General features: G+C 37.1%; 1 protein-coding gene across 5 annotated transcripts in view; it reads right to left on the reverse strand.

The window, feature by feature from the left end:
- Positions 1-4,416: 4,416 nt before the first annotated feature.
- The window catches only part of LOC105470104 (transmembrane protein 117), a 579,101-nt gene continuing 560,032 nt past the window's right edge, over positions 4,417-23,485 (reverse strand). For all 5 annotated transcript variants that reach the window (XM_011721851.3, XM_011721853.3, XM_011721855.3 and 2 more), the window contains 2 exons: positions 17,434-17,563; positions 4,417-6,124 (listed from right to left, as the gene is read on the reverse strand). In XM_011721851.3, coding sequence (XP_011720153.1) covers positions 5,478-6,124; positions 17,434-17,563 — 777 coding nt within the window. In that variant the 3' untranslated portion in view covers positions 4,417-5,477. The remainder of the gene's footprint in view (positions 6,125-17,433; positions 17,564-23,485) is intronic.

Consider the following 23,485-nt stretch of genomic DNA (forward strand, 5'->3'; position numbering starts at 1 on the left):
CTAATCATGTTTAATGGCAACATCAACTCGGAAGAAGCCGAGGGGGTTCTGTTGAAAGCTGTGCACTAGAGGGGACTGGAGCCCACGCCTGTCATATTCACCTCATGTCTGCATGACTTGTTGCAACCACTTGCATGCTTTCACGTATACAGTCTTCTTTGGTCATCTTCAAAACCCTGTGAGGAATTCCCATTCCAGGGAGGAGAATAGGAGAATAACTCATCATATCAAGGGAAACATCTTCATGGCCAGTCTTGATACCTGGATAAAGATTCTTAAAAATAATAAATTTGGAGTCATCATTTCAAAATATGTTTGTAAAATATGGTTGTCTCTAGAGCCCATATTCAAATTATGCTTCCTAGAACTGGCCATTAGCTAATCTTTTTTTCCCCTTGTTTTAATATTCATAACTACCAGTTCTTCCTCCAGCATTCTCCTGGGGATATGTTCAAAACATGCAGAACTCCAGTCTCCCTTCCCCAAAGAAAGTGAAATGACAAAAGAAACAAATTCCAATGCTAGGAATTGTATTGGGACAAATCTGTGTTGTGGTTTTAAAAATGTAGCTTAAATCAAAACACCTGGCAATGAACTGACTGCTTTTGCCATTTAATTTGAACTTATCTGTTTCAATCATATGCTTTAAATTGCATCCAGGCAGTTATTAGAAATTAATATTTAACTTAGATTCTTGAGAGGTAAGAATTGCTAGAAGTCAAGCATATTTATGGCTTTACAACCATTTCCCAGGTTATCCTTACCAAAGATCCCATTTGATACAGATACCCGAGTTTTGATGGGTGTTTATAGATGTTTGTGATGGAAAACTGGAGTCAGACAAGCCTGAATTCCAATCTTAACTTTGCATTTGGCTAGCTTTAAGTCCTCGGGCAAGTCAAAAATCCTCTCTAAGCCTGAGGTTCATCATCTGTATAGTGAAATTAACCATATTTACCTTCAATTGTTAAGGTTAATGTGAGTATTGAATGGAATATTTATTTTCACATAGAAAATATTCAAAATGGTAGTATCATTAATATGAGAATTGAGCAAAGATCTGGATAGGGTGAAAAAGTTTACTAGAGCAAGGAGTATCTATAAATTGGTTTTGTTACTGTAATTCTCAATTATAAATTATAGTGGTCCTTCTCAGTTATGTAAGTCCTTAAAAAGCCCGATAGTACAATTGGTATTAAGGAATTTAAGACCTTAAGAAAGCTTATGTTGGAGGTAGATAAATAAACCTGTGAAATGTGTTTTATATTCACTGAAGTAAAATAATTGATACCTCACACTAAATTAAAATATTATCAGTAGTATTTTATACATATTAAATTAGTAATACTTTCCAAATTTGTTTCTCATTAAATTTTTTCAGAATCTCTCTCTAGGAGAAAGTACCTGCAAGATATTTTCATTTACAGGATATCAGCTTTTATATACTGATAATATGCTTACAAGCCAAATTTGCCCCGATGTTTGTTCTTCCATCAAGGATGTTCCAGTCTCTCTAAACTGATGTGGTGATTTTTCTCTCTTCTCATGTTGCCTACTATAGTTTGTTTCACAGTAACATTTCTCCCCTCCCAGGTCTCATCATGCTCCCTGGGGCAGACAGAGAGTAATTTCAATGCTAGAATATTTAAGAAACCAGCTAACCAACCAACCAACCAACCAACCAACCAACCAACCAACCAACCAGCCTTTTATGTAATACCGTCGCTGAGTTATGTTGAACATAACTTTTGAGTGCTCTACACAACACAGAAGAGTACTAGCCTAATGAGAATTTTATGGTGAAGTTCCTTTCATAGAGGCTTCTATCCTCTCCCTGCAGTTTTAAAGCCTGTTTAAATTGCTGTTTTTAATTTTAAGATTTCATTGCAGCAACCTTCACTTGTTCTCCACCATCTGCCTAACCTTCTCTTTTCATTATAAATATCCACCTATTTTTCTAGTTTCTTCAACAAGAGTGACTTGTGAGTTATAAATACTACATCTAAACTTCCCTAGTTGTTCAAATAAGACAGTTGTAGACCAGTTTAAATGGAAGCAAGCCAAACGTTTCTGAGCTTGACTCTGTTATCTATATTTATTCTCACTAATTACAACTCTATGCACACAAATATGTTTAAATGTCTAAATGGGGATAAATGAGGAAAGTGCCAGTTTATCTGCTGCAGAACTAATTGAGTTTCTCTTGCTCTCTTAAAGGTAAGGGCTGGCTAACAGGCCAGAGTTGGGTTCTGAGGGACAAAGCTCGAGGAAATCAGGCCAGATAGGATAGTGAGCCAAGTCACAGTCTCAGAGGAAAAAACCAATATAACCCTACTTGTAACTGCCTAACCATGAGTTGAAATTTAAAATAAGGGTCAGTTCAGAGTGAAGACAGATAGATAAGAAGCAATGGCAGGGTACTGAGGTCTTAGCTGAATGTCAGATAATCCAGTTGGCCTCCTGAATTATCAGTTATAGGGACAGTTAAGAGTGATTTATTAGCACTGTTTTTCTCATATTTTATATTGGGCTGTGTTGGTGACCCATGGGGCAGCCAAATAATGTAACAAAATTGCTTATGGACCCCAGTGGTGAGTTACCATGTATTGAATCCCTCCTTCAAATCTGAATGCCTATGTTGCACTTTTTTCCCTATACTGTCAGCCAGCGGTGCAGTGTTTTAGGACATTACCTGTGTGAAATCTGATGCTACAGAAAAAAAAAAAAATTGTACCTGGTTGACTCTTAGGGCAGATGCAGAAGAAATAATTCTTAACATTTTAAATAGAATTTGCCGGTGATCTCAGTTATGCTAAAAGATAAGGTAACATGATAAGTAGCTACCATGGGGAGAAAATGGGGTAACTAATTATGATTATACAATACAAATAGACATGTGGTGATGAGATTTATGTCTAAGTGTATATTATCAGGCACAAATTCATAGTGTTTATTTAATTTTCCATTTAAACTACTAATGAAGTACTCTATAAATGTAGGATACTAAAATTATGTCAAATTAGTTCAAATTCTGCACTGTGTGGAAGAAAGTACTGTAATTACTGAACAGTAGAAATATAATTGTTTATAGTACTTAAGCATCACTGCAATTAAGACATCACATTTGTTAAGCTTTCTTTAGAATCTGTGCTTAGTAATTTTTTAAATCTTTTTTTTTAACCTCAATTTCTGAGATTGCTACACATCTCTTTTTAAAATGTCCTTAATAATTTAAAAGTTTTGGTACTCAAAAAGCTCTGTAGACTCTCAGTCTATTGGTATATGACTCAGGATTCAAGACTGAACGTGAATGGATTTAATTTTTACTTTGATTTTATTTCACTTTAGTATCTTTACTTGGTATAAATGCAATACCGAAAAGAGGCAGCAAAAGACGAAAGTAGATCCGCGTGTAGGTAAGAAAAGGTCACTATCAGTAAATACAGTTCAATAGTGGAAGCCTTAGAAGGCTGAAGTCTTGTTTGACTATTAAAATATCCTTGGAAATTATTCCATTTGTTACTAAATTTATGAAAACTTTAAATATATATTTTCTTTTTTTTATAGTTTTTCTAGCTAATCCCTAGAAACACATAAACATGTTGTTCTAGGTTTGTTATCTTTTTTCTTACTTCTGCTAATTAGATTTTCTCATTAAAACATTTTCCATTAATACCCATGTAAAAAATTCTCAAATAATATTTTTATAAGACATGCATACTAATAATAAACATCTACTTCCTAAATCAACTTCTTTCTTCATTCTACAAGACTATGACTTTCAGAATAAATAAAAATATGGTGCTAGGTGTTTTTACATGTCCCAGAGCTAAAAGTTGAATGTTCTAGGCTGCCAAAATTTAGTAATAGCTAGTTTTGCCACCTATCACACATAACATGGTAAGTTCCTTTGGATAGTATGGGCAATGGGTTACTATAGTGAGCTTGATCTCTGCATTTGTGTGTGTGTGTTGGATATGTTTATGATTCTAAGTAGCACCATGCATGGCTATTAAAGGTAAAAGTAACAGCAGGGGCATGGTTCCAAATGCTTAGTAAAGATGTTTATTAAAGCTGGCTCTCAAGTGACAGATAAATACATAGTTCTATTATGCATGCTAAATTCAGTATGCTGCAAGCTTAAAAGCAGATAGATCAAAACAAGAGAGATTTAAAAAATCATAAAGACAAAATGCAGCTATGTCAGTGTGTGACAGGAAAATATTTTTTCCTTAAAAGTGATTTCCCCTCACCCCGTCAAGAAACGTAACCACAATTTATGGAACAAAATTGAATGCAAGTTGGCAGAGTGTGCCTTTTCTTAACTTGCCTGGCATCAAGCTTTAAAAGCCCCATGTAAATCGACTTTTCTTAAGCCAAGGTACAATTAAACAAAAAACTACATCACATAATTACTGCTGTATAATTCTTATTTATTAATGTGCAATATTTAGTTCTTAAAAAACAAAAACAAAAAACACACACGCAAAACAAGACATTAAAAAAATTCTTTCATGCACGGCTTCTCTACCTGACAAGGTTCCGCTGCATGATTTTTTGAGGAGTTCCCTTGCTCGGGGTTGGCATATGTTTTTCAATTTTCACTATCCAGAGTCATATTTGCAGAAAGATATACAAATATTGTAAATGGTGGGCTGTGCTGCTCTCACATGATGAAAACTTCAGTTCCTTGGTTGGGGCTTTGTGTAAATGCCAATAAATTTGAGAGTTCACCCAACTGTGTCTCTTAACCTTTGTTCCCAAAGGTGAAGGGCAGGATTTTTAATCAAGTAGCAATTTATCTTTAATTAGGAAACATAATTAGGTATTATCACCTAATTGCAATTACTGGTGGGAGAAAGTCACATTTCACGAGTAGTGACCCATGTTGGGTTATAGATCTCCCATTACTGAATTTTGCATCTGTATTTATATTTGGCAGACAGCCAATAACAACATGTTTCTCTGCAGTCGTCAAAGTCACCAACTCTGCTGCTGAATAAGAAACCAAGAGATACTTCCTGAGCCACATTTAGCTATTTCTGTTTACTGCTCAGACATCAAGTGTAGATCAAAATAGTTGTATACAAAACGCCCATGTGAAATAGGTTAGGTAACTGTTCCACACTTCATTTCTGGTACAGTTAAAAACAGTTTAATGTCTCAAGGCACCACTATGGTTGAACATCAGATACATGGGTCATCAGCTAATCTTCTACTATGCTGTAAAGTCAGTAATAGCTTGTGCAATTGTGAAAAGCAATCTCTAGAGGACTGTTAAGTATACAGTAGGCACGTGTATTATAATACAAATAGAAAACAATGAATCCTAGAAAAAGCATGTTGAGCACCGTTGTGGCATTGTTCATATTTTTACCTAACACTATGTAAACCTTACATATACAAAATGAAAGACTAGATTTTTAAAGTTACACTCAAGGTTGCTTTTTGTGCTATCTCCAAGTCTATCTCCGAGTCTAGTTCGTAGGTGTACTTTTAGAAGTCGTTGGGTCTTGATCAGCTTCTGTTGCACTAGTAGATTCGTTCAACTGTGAGCTCAAGTTTTCCGAGGTTAGGTGGGAAGACTTGTAGACGATCTCATTGAAGTCAGACCTGATGCAAACCAAAGAAGGGTCATTCAAGGGGTCTTCTACTGAAGCCTGGGTGTTTTCTCGAGTGATTCCCATGTCTTTGCTATGTTCTGATGGAGATTTTCTTTTCATGCGAGTGTAAGTTTTGTCTTGATTCTCCATGCGTGGCTCATTTTTCAAAAATCGTCCAAAGAACCAAATAAAGAATCCAAACCACACAAAGGCTATCAGGCTTGGAACAAAGGCCAGACACTTGACATCAAGACTGGCTCCTATGAACCTGCTGTGTAAGAACATGTCTCCCTCAACATATGTTTTATTAGTCTGAGGGTTAGTGTGATTGGACCTCCATTCCCAGGATAGCTTGGTTCTGTTCAAATCTTTTAAACTTTCTGAGTCTTTCACTGTATATATCTTCTGCCCTGGGCCGATATATTGCCCATATTCATGAGGTTTATAAAATATTTGGTTCTTCCACATATTAAGATCCAAAATCAAGACGAGGAAGATAATTCCATAGTTAAACCATTTGCCTGCATTAAAAAAGAAATACTGCATTAATCAAAGGGCCATAAAATTGCAATAGGGTTTTCTTCAATAAAATGAGGATAATGGTATATAGCATAAATTGTTAATGTTTTAGACTGGTTAACAATTAATTTTTTGAGAGTGCTGTGCTGCCATTAAGTGAATTGGCAAAGGGAATTTACTAAATGGATTCTGGGCATACGAAAACACAATTGTAGGTCCCTGAGCCAGTAATTTATGGTATTTATACTAACAAGATCAAGTCTCCCTGTTTTATAGGCACCACAGCTATACTCAAATTTGGTTCCATGTAGGTTATCCTCTAGAACATTTCAATTAATGTGAAAAAACAAAGTCTAATGAAATTCTTAGAAAAGTTCAGTGTATGATTGAACATCTCTTACAGTTTTATAATTATGTCTGGGCAAGAAATAAATCATTTTGCAATGCAAGCACAGCAGTATATCAAATGAATTCATATTGCTGTTTGTAGGTGACCTGTTGATTAAACCATTAGTTGATGTGATTCAGATCAATAATCCTTGAGCATTTATTTCAAGACTTTAAAAATAATTGCATCAAATTCTCATTGAACAGAATGCATTTATCAGACATAAATGTAACCATACTTTATGAACTGCTTGAAAAGATATATTTGAAGAGATTGCAACGAACATTTCTTTTTTTAGTATTTAAAAATCTTATATAAATACAATATTTAATGATATATTATCAAATGAAATTTTTACATTTGCAAATGGAAAGAATGTGGAAAAAACTTTTCAGGTATACTAGAGTCCATTATAATTTTTATTACAATTTCTACAAATGGACAAAAAGTGAAAAAACTTTCAAGTGATACTAGATTCTATTATAATTTTTTCATTATAGATTATTGCAAGTTTTACAGCAACATGTATATTATAATAATACAGTAATACCTGCCTTATAGGTTTGTTGTAGCAAGTTAGGGGACGTATGTACCGGGTTCCAGAAGCTTTAGTTAAAATAATTTTATGTATTATGCCAAAATTTTTTTCTTTTGTATTTGAAGTAACATTATTTAACATTATTGTTACTGCTTCATATGATTATTTGGCAATATACAGTCTAACAAAATATCCAACTACATAAAAATATAAAAGACATAACTGTGAGGAGTTTAGGAAAGTATTTTATCATCATAATTACATATTTTATTAAAGCTCCTATTATAGGTAAGACTAAATACTTTTAATCCTGGCTCCAAAATTACTAGCTGTGTGATCTGGAGTCAGTTGTTAAATTCTCTAAAGCCCAGTTTCTTTACATGTAGAAAATAATAGTATTTATTAAAGAATTTCATGCGATTACTAGATGCTAAGGACAATGTCTGGTACATAATAGGGGTTTACTAGACACTAAGGACAGTGCCTGATACATAATAGGGGCCCAGTAATTATTGTAATTATTATCACGAAAGCCTTGCCTAAACCATGATAATTTTTTTATTTGCATGAGAAGGTGCAACTTGCTCCTCTACGAAGAGAACTTACCTAAACTATATGAAGGGAAATAGTAAATCTGCTTGTCCTGACATTGTTCAGCTATATAGAGCTTATAATATTTGAAATGAAAACTCTTGCCTGAATGATTTTGGGCATACCCAACTGGAAAGTAATTCTGAACACTGGGAATGTTGTTTCAGATATGATAAAATATTTATAGCATCTGGTGTTGTTAAGTTCAAACCACTCATGAGATCTTCAAAACTAAACCAGGTTCATACTAAGGATCAACCATAACAGACTCTGTGTAGAACACATTGGTAGATGCTGAAGACATATGTTTCTGCCTTTCAGAAAGGAATTCATCATTTTGTTAGGGGAACAGGACAGAGATCAACAGATGAATAATAAGAGGCTACATCTGAGAGGTGCCAAATGAGTGATACAAACCATAAATGCTGTAGATATTGAGGAAATGGAAAAAAAAAAAAACCTGAAGGATACTTTCTGCAGGGAAGATTTTGAGGAAGGAACAATTCATGTGGTCCTTGAAGAACAAGCAGGACAGAAAACAGTTTGGAAAATTTTGTGTTTATTTTAGTTTACGCTTTCAGTATGTTGCAGATAGAACAGTATATATGAAAAGATGAGATGACATGAAAGAGGCTGAGGGGACAACAAACAAAAAGAATGGAGATTATTGTAGAAAAAGGCCGGAAAGGGATGAGAAACAAGAGAAATGAAAAAGTTCAGAGATTCTTATCCAGTATTAAGGAGACACTAATCTGTAGATGCCATGACAGAAAGCAAGTTGAAGGAGGGGCTTTGGGTTCTCCTCTGTTGTAGGAGCTTTATATTTATTCTCTTGCTGTAAACTGTACGTGTTACAAAGCCAGACCACATGGTGGGGGAAGAGGTCCTTGTGCTTGTATGACAGATCACCATCTCCTTTTTAAATTTTTATTTTCCTTTTGAGACAGTGTCTCACTCTGTTGCAAAGCTGGAGCACAGTGGTGCAATTATAGCTCACTGCAGCCTTGAACTCCTAGACAAAAGCAATCCTCCTGCCTCAGCCTCCCAAGTAGCTAGAACTACAAGCCCAAGTCACCATACCTGGCTCCCACTACTTTCTTGACTCCCAAACGTTTCTTTCTCCCAAAGAACTTTTTCCAGCACTATTCAATTATTTTTCTACCAAGTGAATAGTGCTGGATCAGTTTGATCACTAAACTTGCACACCCAAGGATCACTTTTTATTATTTCTCAAGTGTCCTGATGTCTGAACATTTAGATGGGATGGAGAAGGAGCAAATTAAAACTGTGTGGCCTAACATCAGTTAGTGGATATCATCATCTACTCCAACACATCTTTACTGGTTTGTAAAAGGGAGCACCATGGCGACAAAGCTGCAGGCTAGAAATCAGCAGATGGCCATCTCATCCCAACACTAAACTTAAAGCATATGACCTTGGGTCACCTGTTTAACCTCTCTAGACCACGGTTATTCTATTTTCAAATTGAGAAAACTGAACTAGATGCCTTCCAGTTCCATAATTCTGCCCTCCTCCAACAAATCTGTCTACTTATTGGTCGTGTATAGAATCCAATTTTTTATTCTGTGAAATGGAGAATAATACCAGTGTAACTACCTCAAAGGATTATTTGTGAGGATAAAGTGAGATGTTGTACTGGAACACTCTCTGAAATATATTGTTTGCCAAAAATGTAGGGTAGTATTATTTCTCCAATTTCTTTTCCCTACTTCTTTATTCCACACAGTATAGGATCTTGGTGATGGAATAGAGAGAAGGACATGTAAGGATTGTAACAAAGATATATCCTAAAATTGATGATATTATCTAATTTTTCTGTTGGGATAAAAGAGTATACATTACTAAATACCAACAATAGGAAGATGACATGGAACCAGTTATCCAAGAGGACCCAGTGTGTGGCTCTATGTAGATATGCTTTGTGAATCAACATATTTAACATGTTAAAAATCCTTAGCAATTAGTAGTTTGTCTACAGTAGTATTGGCCCTGAGGAAAGACCTTTTATATCTATGAATTTTGAGGCTAAAAAACAGGGGATCGTGTCCCTACCTCTCTGCCACAAAAGAGAGGCCATGTTGGGGCGGGGAAGTGCAGAGGGGAAGGGATGCAGTGAGCCAGGCTGCCTATTCATATCACATTTCCCTTCTTCTCCCTCCTGCGGATGCAGCAGCATCCTTCCCTCACTCAGCTGAAACTTGAAGCTGCTAAAATGGTAGAAAAAAACGGCCCTTCTTATTATTTTTGTTTGTTTGTTTCTGCCCACCTGATATGACCTCTAGTTCATTTATCTGTTTACAGAGGAAGGATGTTCATCTTTCTCTGTCATCCATCCTTCCATTTTTTCCACACACTGTGTCGTTACCTTGGTAATGCTTCTTCCTCCTTAAGAAATTCAGTTTGCTCTATCAGATGCGGCAAAGCAGAAGGTAAAGTCAGGCAGGGCAACCCAACCCCTGTGTTCTTGTCTATAAGGTGAGGGAGTTGAGCTAGATAATCCTTAAGATTTCTTCCCAGCCCTAAAAGTCTCTTTGATGAGTCTGTGAAATAAACATTGCCTAAATCTTAGTGTTTTGTGCTGGGCCAGGAAATCTCAACATTAGAGCAAAGAAGATGGAATATACAATTTTAGAAGGAGAAAGGTTTTCTGAAAAAAAATTGTATATTCTGAGAAACAGTGTTTACCATAAAAAATAAATTTGAGTCCCTGAAATGACCCATATAGAAAGGATTTAAGACAAAAAAGAACAGAATAGAAAGTGCTTCTATAGCCATTTTCCCAAGTGTGTTGTTGTGAATATATAATCGACAGTAACCAGAGGGTTTGTATTTCAGCATTAATCATATGAGAGCTTTTGCATTTTCCCCTGTTGTTTCAACTACATAGCATGATGTAAATCAGCAAGGAGGTAGGGTAAGAATCCATACATTCTTTCTATTAATCTCCTTGTTGCAATACTTCACTATCTCCTCTAATGAGAAATCACTGCATGGTGCTGGTGGGATTACCTCTTTTTTGGTTTTGGGGCTTTTAATGAATCTTACTGCTTGTCAGAGATGATATTATAATGAAAATTTTATCTTTTTACTTTGTGGGAGTTTACAGAATCCAAGGATAGGTCATTTTAAAAGGATTCTTCATTAAATATTAACCTCGCTTAAATAGCAAATGACAACAATTTGAGGGAAAGTGTTATTTTTTCAACTAAGGAAAAAGACTATAAGGTACTGATAATTCCACCACAGAATGAACTTTTCATGATTGAAATATGCAAATATAGTATTTTTAATCTTTTACTCTGCAGAGTGCCAGTTAGCATTGTGGTTGAGCTGTGCTGCAGGCCCTTCTCTACCACATGGGTGCGATGACTTGGCTAGACTTTGACACCCAGTGCAGGTGTATGGATGTGCAGTTATGCTCCACAAAGTCATTCAGCAACCATCATGGGACAGCACAAAACCAGGGCCTTGAAGAAGATGAATTTTTGATAAGTAAAAGAAATACGCAATTTGCTGTACCAGTTTTCTTGGCCATCCATATTCAATCTCCCCTCATTCTAGATGTGAGCAGTAAAACCAGGGCTCATGAGTTAGCATCTCTTCATGTCTCTCCCTAGGCAATTTAGGGATATCTAGAAACCATGTTAAGTACTTGGGTTATGAGGAGGCCATGTAGCAAACTGAAAATATTTACTTATTAATTTATGAAATAGTCATAATTATTTGAGTAATCAAAATACCTTCTTAAGACTTAAAAACAAACTGATACAGCTTCTCAAAGTGCCTCTCTTGTCTTTGTTACTTCCTAAGTGGGAGGCTATTCCTTAGGAAGCAATCCAATGTGAAGAGTACAGGTAGGAACATGTGATCATAAACAGAGAAAGAAGAAGACAAGTGGTTATACTGAATGAGATGACCATTAGACTATGACATTCTTGAGATTGGGAACTGTGTCATGTTCATTTCTGTGTTCTCCAGATACCAACTAGTTTTTGACACATATTAACTCAGAAAAATATCTGTTAGCCAACTTGTAAACTATGAGACAATGTGCCCAGAAAAATACACAAAGTTTTAGCATTTCAAATAAAATGCACTTGTCATAATTATCTGATGGATTCCATGATATAGCTAAAACTGGATATAATCTGAAAAACTGGGAAAAGCAAAATATTCACATTTCAAGGATTATGAATAATTATATATTTCAAATCCTTCCTCTGGCTCTGAAGACAATTCCTACAGGGCATGTAAATTTTATTACAAAGGTGCTCATGTATGTACAAATGAAGACAGGATGCCTCAGGGTGGGCAGGGCAGACACTCAGGGCCAGCAAGAACTGACAGGTCATGGGCAAAATGATGGCCCTGAAGAAGATGCGTTTTGGACAAATAAAAGGAATTGCTGCTTTATATAGAAGTAAACATAGTTAACTCTTAGAGCCGAAAATGAAAATTGCTTGAGGAGAGGTTTGGAAAAATTCACAACTGAGAGAGGAGCAAGAGGTCTTTGTGTACTTTGGATAAATTCATGATCTTCGGGGACTTTCTTTGTATACAGGATGCATCGCATTTCCTTATAACAAGTCCCTTGCTAATTTTGCCAGACAGAACATTCTGCTGGAGGAACCACTGGCCTTCCCCTCCCCAGCCTTCTCATGGCCTGATTCATACAGGAGAGTTCTTTTAAAAAACCACTTTCTGGGAACTCATTTGCTAGAAATCATGCACCTATGAAAATAAAATCCTTCATTTTTATTCATTATTTTTCACATTCTCACCATTGTAAAACACCTGTACCCTCACACAACACAGGAAACTGAAATAGAACACACACTACATAGGTTTGTTTACTTCTACATGTTCCATTTTTGCCGAAAGGGTTCCCGTGGGCATCATCGTGCCAACAGTGTGAATTCTTTTCTCAAGGCTGCACAGGCCTTCCTTCTGGCCGTTTGCCCAACCCCCTCCTAATTTACTCAGATGATGGCCACCAATGGGACACTTCCTTTGTCTGGCTACCATGACAGATGGCAGAGCTTCCACTGGGATTGGCATTAATAGGACTCAGAGGAGCTTCCGAGACTGAATTGAGAGGCCATTCCTCTCTGACCTCCAGAGATTTAGTACATCGCATTTTCAATCCATCTCTGCACTTACCTTATAGGTAAAGGGGAAGAGGGCAGAGAAGATCATTATACAGTTCCTTTTAGCGTTTACTTTTAGGAGGAGAACAATGAACTTGGGCTAAAAGTACCAGTGTTACTTAATCGCTGACCATTTATTCCCTTTGTTACTGAAGTCAAAATTCTAAGAAAAAATATATTTTAAAACACCCTTGGATAGAAATGATTTATTTTTATAAGCTGTGGCCCAGCTTATAAAATGAAAGCTCATACATACTGCAGCAAGCCATCTGTCAAGGGGGATCCAGATGAGCTAAACAGATGCGACAATTCAAGTTATTTCTGACATGCATAAATAAAACTAGCTTGGAATCAGGATTAAAAAAATACTCAAATCCTAAATGCTTTTAAAATGTCAATGGGAACTCATCAGTGTCAGATAACCCTCTACATACAGAGTATTTCCTTGGGAGAGAGAATTTTGTATTCTTAGCTTTCTCCTTTTTAAGGACTCAGGACAGCAGATAATAGTAGAGAACTCAGAAGAGCGGATAGGTGGCAAGAGGGCACCCTCTCAAGCTACCCAGCATTTCTGAATTAAATAAAAAAGACAATCTCTGGCCAGATGAAAGAAAGAGCTTTAAGTAAAAAACAGTGAAAGCTTATTGAAAGCTTACTACATGGCAAGCAGTGTCGTAAGTGCCTTACATATATTATTTTAATTCTCACAACAACCCTAAGGGATAAGTATTATTACTGTGCCCATTAAATAGATGAGAAACTGAGTCTCTGAAGGGTTAAGGAACTCGACGAGGACCACATCACCAGTAAGTAGCAAAGCTAGAGCCCATGTATCCAACCTCTTTGCTCCATTGCTTCCGTGTATGCTGGATGTCTTTTCCAGATCATAGGGACATGGTAGATTGGGGCCAAGGTGGAGTCAACTTTTGACTCCAGAGACCCTTCACGGTCCTTGTCCAGGCTCTTCTAGTGCAGAGTGAGTAAAGCAGATAAAGCAACAGAGGGAGCCATTTGGGGTTCTACAGGTTCCCTTCCCATCCCTGGCTCCAGCTTCCTTTGTGGTCACTCAGACCAGCACCTTTCCCCAATCATAGTCTCCTCTGTTGGACCCAGCTCTAAAATTTCAGCTCCTAGGAGGACTCTACCATGTGCCTTTCTCCCTGGTCATCCCACTGCTATTGAATTTGCATTCTACCCCTTGGCTTTTGATTTTAACAGTTGCATATGAAAACAAATTAAAGCTGAGATAAGAGGAATTCTAACTATAGAAAATGTCTGTCAGTAGCAGTGTGTCTCAAAGAGCAGTTCTCTGCCAGCCAGCAGACGTATCACTTGCCACGCTTGACAGAAGGGTGGATTCCAAGTCTGCCGCACACCTCAGGCATCAGATTCTGGAGGTGTGGCTAATGCAGATGTCTTTTAAATAAGCTCTCCAGGTGATTCTAATACACATTAATGTTTGTGATCCCCTGATGGATCTAGAGGGTTTTATGCTTACTAACCCCAGTGGTGATACTATATTTAGTTATCAAGGAAAGCACTGAAGTCTCCATAAAAAAAGTACCAGGACTTGGAGGAGCTGATCAACAAGCTAGAATTTGTAGTTCACATGGAAATTTGTAGGCTACTAACTATTGAGAATATTGAAATGCAGCATGTAGCACAGTATTTTGGAAATTTTACCTAGGTTTCCACAGAAACAATTGTCTTACAAATGTAGTCAGGTAAAGCAAAAAGCCCTTCACAGAAGACTAGATGCCATTCTGGGGTGGCCTCAGCAACCTCTTCAGCCAATTAACAAAACAGAAAGAGTAAAAGAAACAGAACGAAAATGAGAGAGAAAAGCTCAGACTGCTTCAAATTCCAAACCTGTGCCATTTTCCTAGGTATTTTTTATCATGGCTATGTGAATGCATGTGAACAAACCAGGTTTACCACAAATTGGATTTAATTTGTTTATGGTGGAGCCCTTCACTCCACAGTCCTCACCTACCCTATTTTAGTTTATTTTTTGAGACAGGATCTACCTCTCTTCCCCAGGCTAGAGTGCAGTGGTGCCATCATGGCTGACTGCAGCCTTGACCTGGGCTCAAGCAATCCTCCCACCTCAGCCTCCCAAGTGGCTAAGACCACAGGAGTGTGCCATCATACCAAGCTAACTTCCTCCCTCCCTCCCTCCTTCTCTTTCTTTCTTTCTTTCTAATTTTTTTTTAAATTTATTTTTTATTTTTTTTAAGAGCTGAGGTTTCCCTATGTTGCCCAGGCTGGTCTCAAACTCATGGGTTCAAGTGATCCTCCTGCCTTGGCCTCCCAAAGTGCCAGGACTATAGGTGTGAGCCACCACGTTTGCCCCCTATTTTATTAATATTTTGAATTTAAGCTCCAGGATCCTCAAAAGCCTTTTTGGTAAGTCCAGGCACCCAATTGTTTGCATGGTGCATTTCAGGGAGATGCTCTGATCTCGTCTGTAGTCTCTCAATCAGAAAGGAGACATCCCCAATTATCAACATCACTTGGGGGAGCTTTTCCAAAGTCCCATTCCCTGGCCCTCACCCAGACCTACTGGATCAAAACATCAGTAATGAAACCCAACAATCTGAGTATTTATAAAGTTCCCTGATGACTAGGCCATCAGCATCATATGGCAAACACTGCACCAAAGTCTTAATTACAATACTTTCCCACCTTCGGGCAAACCAGATTAATGTGCAGTCTGCTACAAAAATTTAGCCTTTCATCCTTTTAGGTTTTCAGAAAATAATTCTTGGTGGGAAAAGGGTTTTAGTTCAAATGGAAGTCATGTATCTGCTTCTATCTAAATGCACAGTAGGCTTTACCTCGAAGTTAATAACACTGAAGCGTTAGGGACTCTGCATGCATGGCCCCCTTCCGAGGCACTGAATATAATTTTGAGATGTAATTTTATATTCATCTTCTTAAACAGAGTATTCCACATTGTGTAAACTCTGGACACCACAAATCTGAAATCTGTACCGTCTATAAATGACAATGTAAATGATAAAGTTATACAAAATAACCCAAAACTAAATATTTTTAGCAGCTCAATTTTTTTCTTACCAATAGGTTCTCCTTTCTTTTTTTTTCCTTTTTAAACCTGAAGTTCTGTACTTAAGGAGGATATTTTTGACAAGGCATTCTGATAGTCAGAGACAATATTAGTGTAATGATGGCCTGGGACAAGAGCTGGTAGCAAGAACAGATGGTCTACGCAAAAGCCCACCCAAAGGGATATGATGATGCCATGTGTGTGATAGCTGTTTTAGAAGTCCAAGAGGGTAGCATGCTGCAGAGATTAAGTGGGGACTCTGAAACCACACTATGTGACCTGAACTCAAATTGATTGATTTACCCAGTGAATTTAATAGATGGGCCTCATTCATTTTGAATAGGAAAAGAAACCTGCTGCATCTTCCCTATTCATGAGCTCATTCTCCAATTTAGGAAGGTCGCCTCATGCTCAAAGCAAAAAACAGCCTCCTAGCTGGGAAGCGAAGGTTTTTTGCAGTACTCAGATGTTAATGTTTTCTGGGCTCAGACTATTTTTATTTGGCAGCACAGACGGTAGTGTAAGCACAGATTTCTTCAGCAGATTTTATTATACCAGGTGTGGGATCCTAGGCCATTGTCCTTAAAACAGACACACATTCATTACCTGCATCTGAACAGCTTTGAACTAATGCCATCCTTTATCGGTGATCATTCAGCTGTCTGCTTCTTGTCATAAAGAGAGAGAGATATAAAACGTAGCTCCGGGAAGCCCTTTTTAGATGAGAATGACTGCTATGTCATGAAAGGATATTATAATAAATCATATTTTAGCCATTTCAAAAGCAGAAAATATCTGAAAATAAAATAATCTGAAGATCCACAAGAGAATCACTTAAGACGAACCCGAGCTTTGCCACAGAAGTAGGTTTTAGAGAAATCAAATGAGAAGTGGCCTAACTCCCTAAAAGCGTATGTTCTGATTGGGGCTCTAGGATACCATTGTTTTAATTTCAGCAACAAATAAAGAACAAGAGCATAAAGAATATAACATTGAAAATAGACACCGAGTCCTATGTGGTGAAAAATAAACCCATCCAATGAACCAGGTCAGGTAGAGTGGTATATGGAGTATGGCAGAAATGGCTCTCCACACCAAAGATTTTTCTTCCCTCTTTGATAATCCTACACTAGAATACTAGATCTGACACCAGAAGTGGCTGCTCAACTAAGGACTACATTTCCTTGCTCTCCCTGACTCTAACTAGGGCTATGTACCAGATATCATCAATGGAACATGAGGAAAGGTGACATATTTCTTTTCCAAGCCCAAGAGGTTAAAGAACAGACAAGCCTTCTTAATCACTTTCCCCATTCTCTTTATTTCCATCTGCCTGCTGGATGCTAACACTGAAACTGTCCAAGCCACCAGTAACCTAGGTCCCAGAATGACAGTACGGAGCCCCCTGTTGATCTGAAAACCGCCTTGCACTGTTAAGTGAATGAGAAATAAAATTGTATTTATGCCTCTCAAATATTATGGCTTGCTTTTTACAGCAACTCGCATTACGCTGACTAATGTACGAAGATAATCAAATTGTGTTCGAAGATACAACACACCTGTTATGTGAATACGATATTCCTCCTTGAAGATCTTCTGGAAGAAAGGAATCTTGAACTGCATGTGAGGGGTGTGCAAACCAGGGAGATTTACATCAACGTCTCCCATGAAATGGGGGAATTCCCAGTCCTGTCAGAGAAAATCAAATAAAAACATATTTGTGATTTGTTTCATTTCTAAGCAGCAAAACATCAAAAATTGACTTTTTATAAGCACTTATTTTAAAATCATTTAAATGCAGCCAGCTGTTAGATATATCAGTTTCATTCTGTGATGGTTGTTTTATGTACATTAGGTAGCAGTACACATTCAAAATCAAAATTAAGTCGTAACTTATATCTTCAGATTTTCTTTTTAATGTGGTAATAAGAAACCAATACAGAATTGATTTGCATCTACACATGTTTATCTCTTTCATTCTGGAGAACTGAACTTAAATGTTTTTAGGAAGGAAGTGATCTGTATTTAATAAATATGGGATAAATTTGTTATTTTTTGTTTCATGACTTTTAAAAAATATGAACCTTATAGCATGTTTTCTGTAAGAAGACAAAGTAAAGAAGATCTGATTCATTTAACCAAGTTCTTTGATTCACATCAAGTGACTTTTACTGATCACATCTGCTGGCAACCATCCAGAATGTAAAAATGACAGGCACCTGTCCGGCTCTCTTGCAATTCAGCATCAGTTTAAGCCAAACAATGGAAGACCTGACATGGTAGCATGAGAGATCAACAATGAATTTTAATTCCCAAATTGTCACTAGTTATTTCCTTGTTTTCAAGGCAAAACTGGGTGGGCCAACCCTCCTTCTCTGAAGGAAGGGAAACAGATGCAAATGAGGACATTTTTAGGTGTCTGACCTCCTCTTGGTTTTCAGATAGAGGCACCAAATTAAAGTTCATAACTAGCATATGAAGAAGGAATACACAAAATTTGAAGAAACATTTGAGATAGATCCATAGACACTAGTATACACATTTTCACTTGTAACACCTAAATAATCACCAAATAATCAGTCCTATATTTAGTTAATATTCTTTAAAGAATGAATATGAAAAATTCAGAAACAAAATATTAATTTGAGATTTTAATCCATTACATCAATATAAAGAAATTAAGTCTATTCGAGACTTTTATATTTGCAGCTGAGAGGGATGTGCTAGTAATATAGTGCCTAAACTTTTTAGAGGTTTCCATGTCTATTCCACTCTCCTCTCTGTTGGGAATTCTGGTTAAGAGCGAATGGGCCTTGAAGAAAAGATAATATGTGAGTGGCAGTAACCAGAAAAGTCTGCAGTGTCTACCAGTTTCCTGATCTATGGATCATTTCAAGCTGCTAATAAGAAATAAATATACAAGAAGAAAAACGGAGTGATGCAACATTATCCCTTTCTATCAGTGTACGTGTAAATCTCTTGTTGGTCTCACCTCCACTTGTCTTTCAGACATCAGCAGCAAATAGACATGTAATTTGGGAAGTTCATAAAACCCAACACACTAAAGCTGAATTAATTTGGCACATTTTGATCTAAAATATTAGGTTAATGTGCATTTGCCTTTTTTCTCCCACTAATGCCACCTTTGTTCTTTCTATGTTGCTTGGAAGACATTTGCAAAAATAATAATAATTGACATTGAATTTAGTATTTTGCTAAAGTATAACTCATGAAAAATTATGCTTGACAAAGAAAATCACTGATAACCAGAGTATCTTTCACTTGCCCTGGATAAATGACACAAAGCATTATCAATACAGCACTTCTCTTTTTATTTCTGGGTTTAAGGAAGAGAAGATTTCTTGGTAGTAATTGGGCAAGTGTGTTCAGAACTGGTTTCTTTCTAGAAAGACACTTTTGAATGCTCCCATTTAGCGTTTCCTTCAATGAAGCTAAAGTTTTCTATTGGTTATGAAATTGGTTTTAGTTTGAAAGCAATCTCTAGAGATTTCTTGTAGACTATGATCAAAATCTCTCTCTCTCTCTCTCTCTCTCTCTCTCACACACACACACACACACACACACACACACACACACACACACTTCCTTGATTATTTCCCACCTGTACTTTCACAGAAAAAGATAAGTTATGGAAACGGAGAGTAAAGGAAAGAGGGGGAGGAATAAGTCTTAGTTTTTATCTGGAAGATTACTTTACTTTTTTTTCTTTTTTTAAAGAAAGGGCTCAGAGAAAGTAGTTTGGACCTGGGGGTGTGAAGTGTGAGAGAAGCAGCTGGTGCCATGTAAGAATTTTTTAAAAGAAGATAAATAAAATAGATAATGACTCATTCATAAAGTCTTTCATATTCATCCTTTCTATTTTACTTTTTATAATCACGATTTTGTTTTTCCAAACTCTTTTACTTAATCTCCTAAAGCCTTACCTCCATTCTCTCTCTCTACTATTCTGATTTTTACATTTCAATTCCTATTCTACATATCTCTTCAGACTCATCATTCTTGAGTGAGTGTAAACTCTGGCCTAATTTAACTTGGAGCAGAAAAGTAATAATGATAATTGTTAACATTTCGCAGGACACGTGGGGCTCATTTAATAGAAAATGGACATCCTGGCCAGGCGTGTTGGCTCACCCCTGTAATCCCAGCACTTTGGGTGGGACAGGTGGGCAGATTACCTGAGATAGGGAGTTTGAGACCATCCTGGCTAACATGGTGAAACCCCATCTCTACTAAAAATACAAAAATTAGCCAGGTGTGGTGGTGCGTGCCTATAATCCCAGCTACTTGGGAGGCTGAGGCAGGAGAATTGCTTGAACCCAGGAGGCAGAGGTTGCAGTGAACCAAGATTGTGCCTCTGTACTTCAGCCTGGGTGACAAAGCGAGACTCTGTCTCAAAATAAATAAAAAAATAAATAAGGAAATGGACATCCTAGGCTGATGAAACCTCAGGTATTTAAAGGAGATAGAAAGCAGAGAGAGTGGGGATGGTATTCTGAATCTGTCTAGGTTCCAGTCTCTTCATGTATAAATTGGTGTTTAATATGTCAGCCTCACAAGCTCCTTGGGAGGATGAGATAACATTAGCACACTGCTGGAGATAGAGGTGAAAGACAGGTGAATGTCCAACAAAAATGGTTTATTTCCTGGCATAATTTCAAGGTCAAGTTTATCCTGACAGTGAAGCAAAGGAAGTGGATAGGTATGTTTCCAGGAGGGCCACACATTGGCTGTTTCAAGGTCCAGGAGAAAAAGGAAGAAAGCCGTGTTCTCCTTTCTGACCTTATCCATTGCAGAACACTGGCCCCTTGGGGCCTTTGACCGGGACTTGGGCCAGAGCACAGTCCTCCCAGAGGGTGCCTGGAACAGGGCTGTTGAGAAAGGCACCTCCCTCAGAGACATGTAAGCATTGGCTTCACGAAGACAGAAGAACAGGAGCTTACCGGTTTCTTGTGCAATGTGGGTCACACTGTGTGTGAAAGACTTTAACAGTGTGAGGGAGACATTGCTGCTATGCAGGTGGGAGGCATAGCCAGCAACATGTGTATCCGATGGCAGAGGAAATCTGTGGACATTTGGGTTATAAATTATGGAGCATCTGCAACATTCTATTATCATCCTAGGCTGTATATTCATGTATGTACTTACATACAAAACCATCCTGCTTGCTATTATTAACCCATTTTTTATTGAAGTATAATTGACAAATAAAAATTACAAATATTTAAAGTCACAATGTGATATCTTGATATATGCATACATTATAAAATGATAACCACAATCAAGCTAATTAACACATCCACCTGCAGATGTGAACATCTGCCTCAGGGAAGCTGTCACTTGTCCAAAGTGATATAGGTGCCATGCAGCAGAGCTGAGGTTTTATCTGGCTCCAAAGAATACATACTTTCTGCTAGGCCATGCTGCCTTTAACTATGGAAAGTGACATCACTTCCTGCTTTTAATTCAGAACTGGAATTATTTTTATCTGCTGTATGTGCTCTAATTGAGAATCACTGAAGGCAGTCGTCACCAAAAGCCAGTTACATGACAGGCTTTAAACTATTTTCCTTCTTTTTTTTTTTTTGTCACAGGGATGTCATTTGATTCATACTACCTTGATGTAAACAAGAAGACCAACTTAACACTTTCTTCAAGAAACAACTGCCCCAGGGATAGTTGGCTTCTAACCAGACTCTGATGAGTGGAGAGATTTGACTAATGGGTGATTCACAGCAAACATTGAGATTCTCTTGGCATCATAACTATGGATGTATAGCCAGTTTTATACACAGATTGTATAGAAGTGTTATGAGAGTCATGGCTTTCTTTCCTTCTACACAAATGTAAAATACATATTTTGAATACAAGATAAAAATGTTGAATTAAGGGAATGATGAGGCAAGAGGTGTTCAACTACAAAACCCATGGTAGACAGGATAATCCTGGGATTGTATACTATGAAATATTCATTTATTTTGTTCTTTAAGAAGTGTTATCAGTGTTTAGTAATTCACAGCTTTCTTATTCTCTGCTATTAAATCTTACAATAACTGCAGAGGTCTATCAGATCGGTGGTTCAGTGATGTGAGAATTACTTAGGCACATGGCATTATGCTACTCCAGTTCTCATCAGTTCAAGGTAATGTACACAGTGTGAACAGACTTCCAACTTTGCATCTTGCTTCATATATGATGAACAGTTAATTTTTATTCATATGGGTGTATTTCCCATATAAAAATAAAAGGACAGTGTCATGATATATACACAATCTTATTTTTTACATATATGGATGGTTTACTTTTGCCTATAGCAATGAAAATCAGTTACTGATCCCTATTATTCATGAGCCACATTAGACACAGAATTTCAGTTAGATGTTAAATATACAGGCAAGATCATCTCAGGATATCTTGGATTCATAATTTCTCAATGTTTTCTCATTGAGACCCATGCCTCAGGGTCAAGGAAAATAATTTGGTACTATTCAGGGGAACTCAAGCTTGAAACCAACACTGTTTTGAATTCCCTGACTGGCATTCAATTTCCCAAATCAAATGAAGAGGCCTCATTTCTATTTAGAGAAGCGTTAGAGGATAAAAATGTAATGATTACTCCACCCTGCAAAACTAAAGCCATAGTATCAGAATAAAGGTTGTATTTTCTAGGTTAAAAATTATCCACCTGGTTTATGAGAAAATTGATAGATTAGATTCGATTTTAGTGAAAAGTTGATAACCATTTAGAACAGAGTTGACAATAGATTCTTAAACGTTACTATAAAATACCAACAGTTTTCAATGTAATAATTTGTATATCTTCTCTTTATAGGCATTAGATTATTAAGCTTGAATGATATCAAACATCAACTTTACAGATATATTTATTTCTTTCTATGTTAATCTCTATCCCCCCATATTTCATAACTGAATTTAGATCTAGGAATATCATAACATCATTCTACTGAAAATTTCCCCAGCTTGTAAAGTGTCCTTAGCTTTGCTATGCTTAGCAGTGTCCTAGCAACCGAATTTCAGATGACAGTGAGCAGTGGTGGCCTGGAGAATTGTACTCAGGCTTTGGGTGATATTTTTGTTTCTTATTAAGAAACTCGAGTGCCTGATTTCTTTCAGCAACACTGTACTTCTTCTAATTGGCAAAGTTAGAAGCACTGTACTTCTTCTAATTGGCAAAGTTGCCCTAGTATCACTTGGCCAAATAAATCCATAGAAACCTTGACATAGAAACCTTGATTTTTCTTATTTATTTGTTTATTAATGTAAGCTCCAGGGAGCTTAGAGGAATTTCTTTCTGTTTTGTTCACTGCTGTATTTTCTATGGCTGAAATAATGCTCAGTATATAGTAAGAACTCAAATATTTGTTGAATTGATGAATGGAACTCTCTGAAGGTTGAAGATATATAACAATCCCCACCTGTAATCCCAGCACTCTGGGAGGCCAAAGCAGTCAAATCACTTGAGTTCAGGAGTTCGAGACCACCCTGGCCAATATGATGGAACCCCATCTCTACTAAAAATACAAAAATTATCCAGGCATGGTGGCTCATGCCTGTAGTCCCAGCTACTTGGGA

Source organism: Macaca nemestrina, chromosome 10, assembly GCF_043159975.1.
Source record: "Macaca nemestrina isolate mMacNem1 chromosome 10, mMacNem.hap1, whole genome shotgun sequence".
Lineage (NCBI taxonomy): Eukaryota > Metazoa > Chordata > Mammalia > Primates > Cercopithecidae > Macaca > Macaca nemestrina.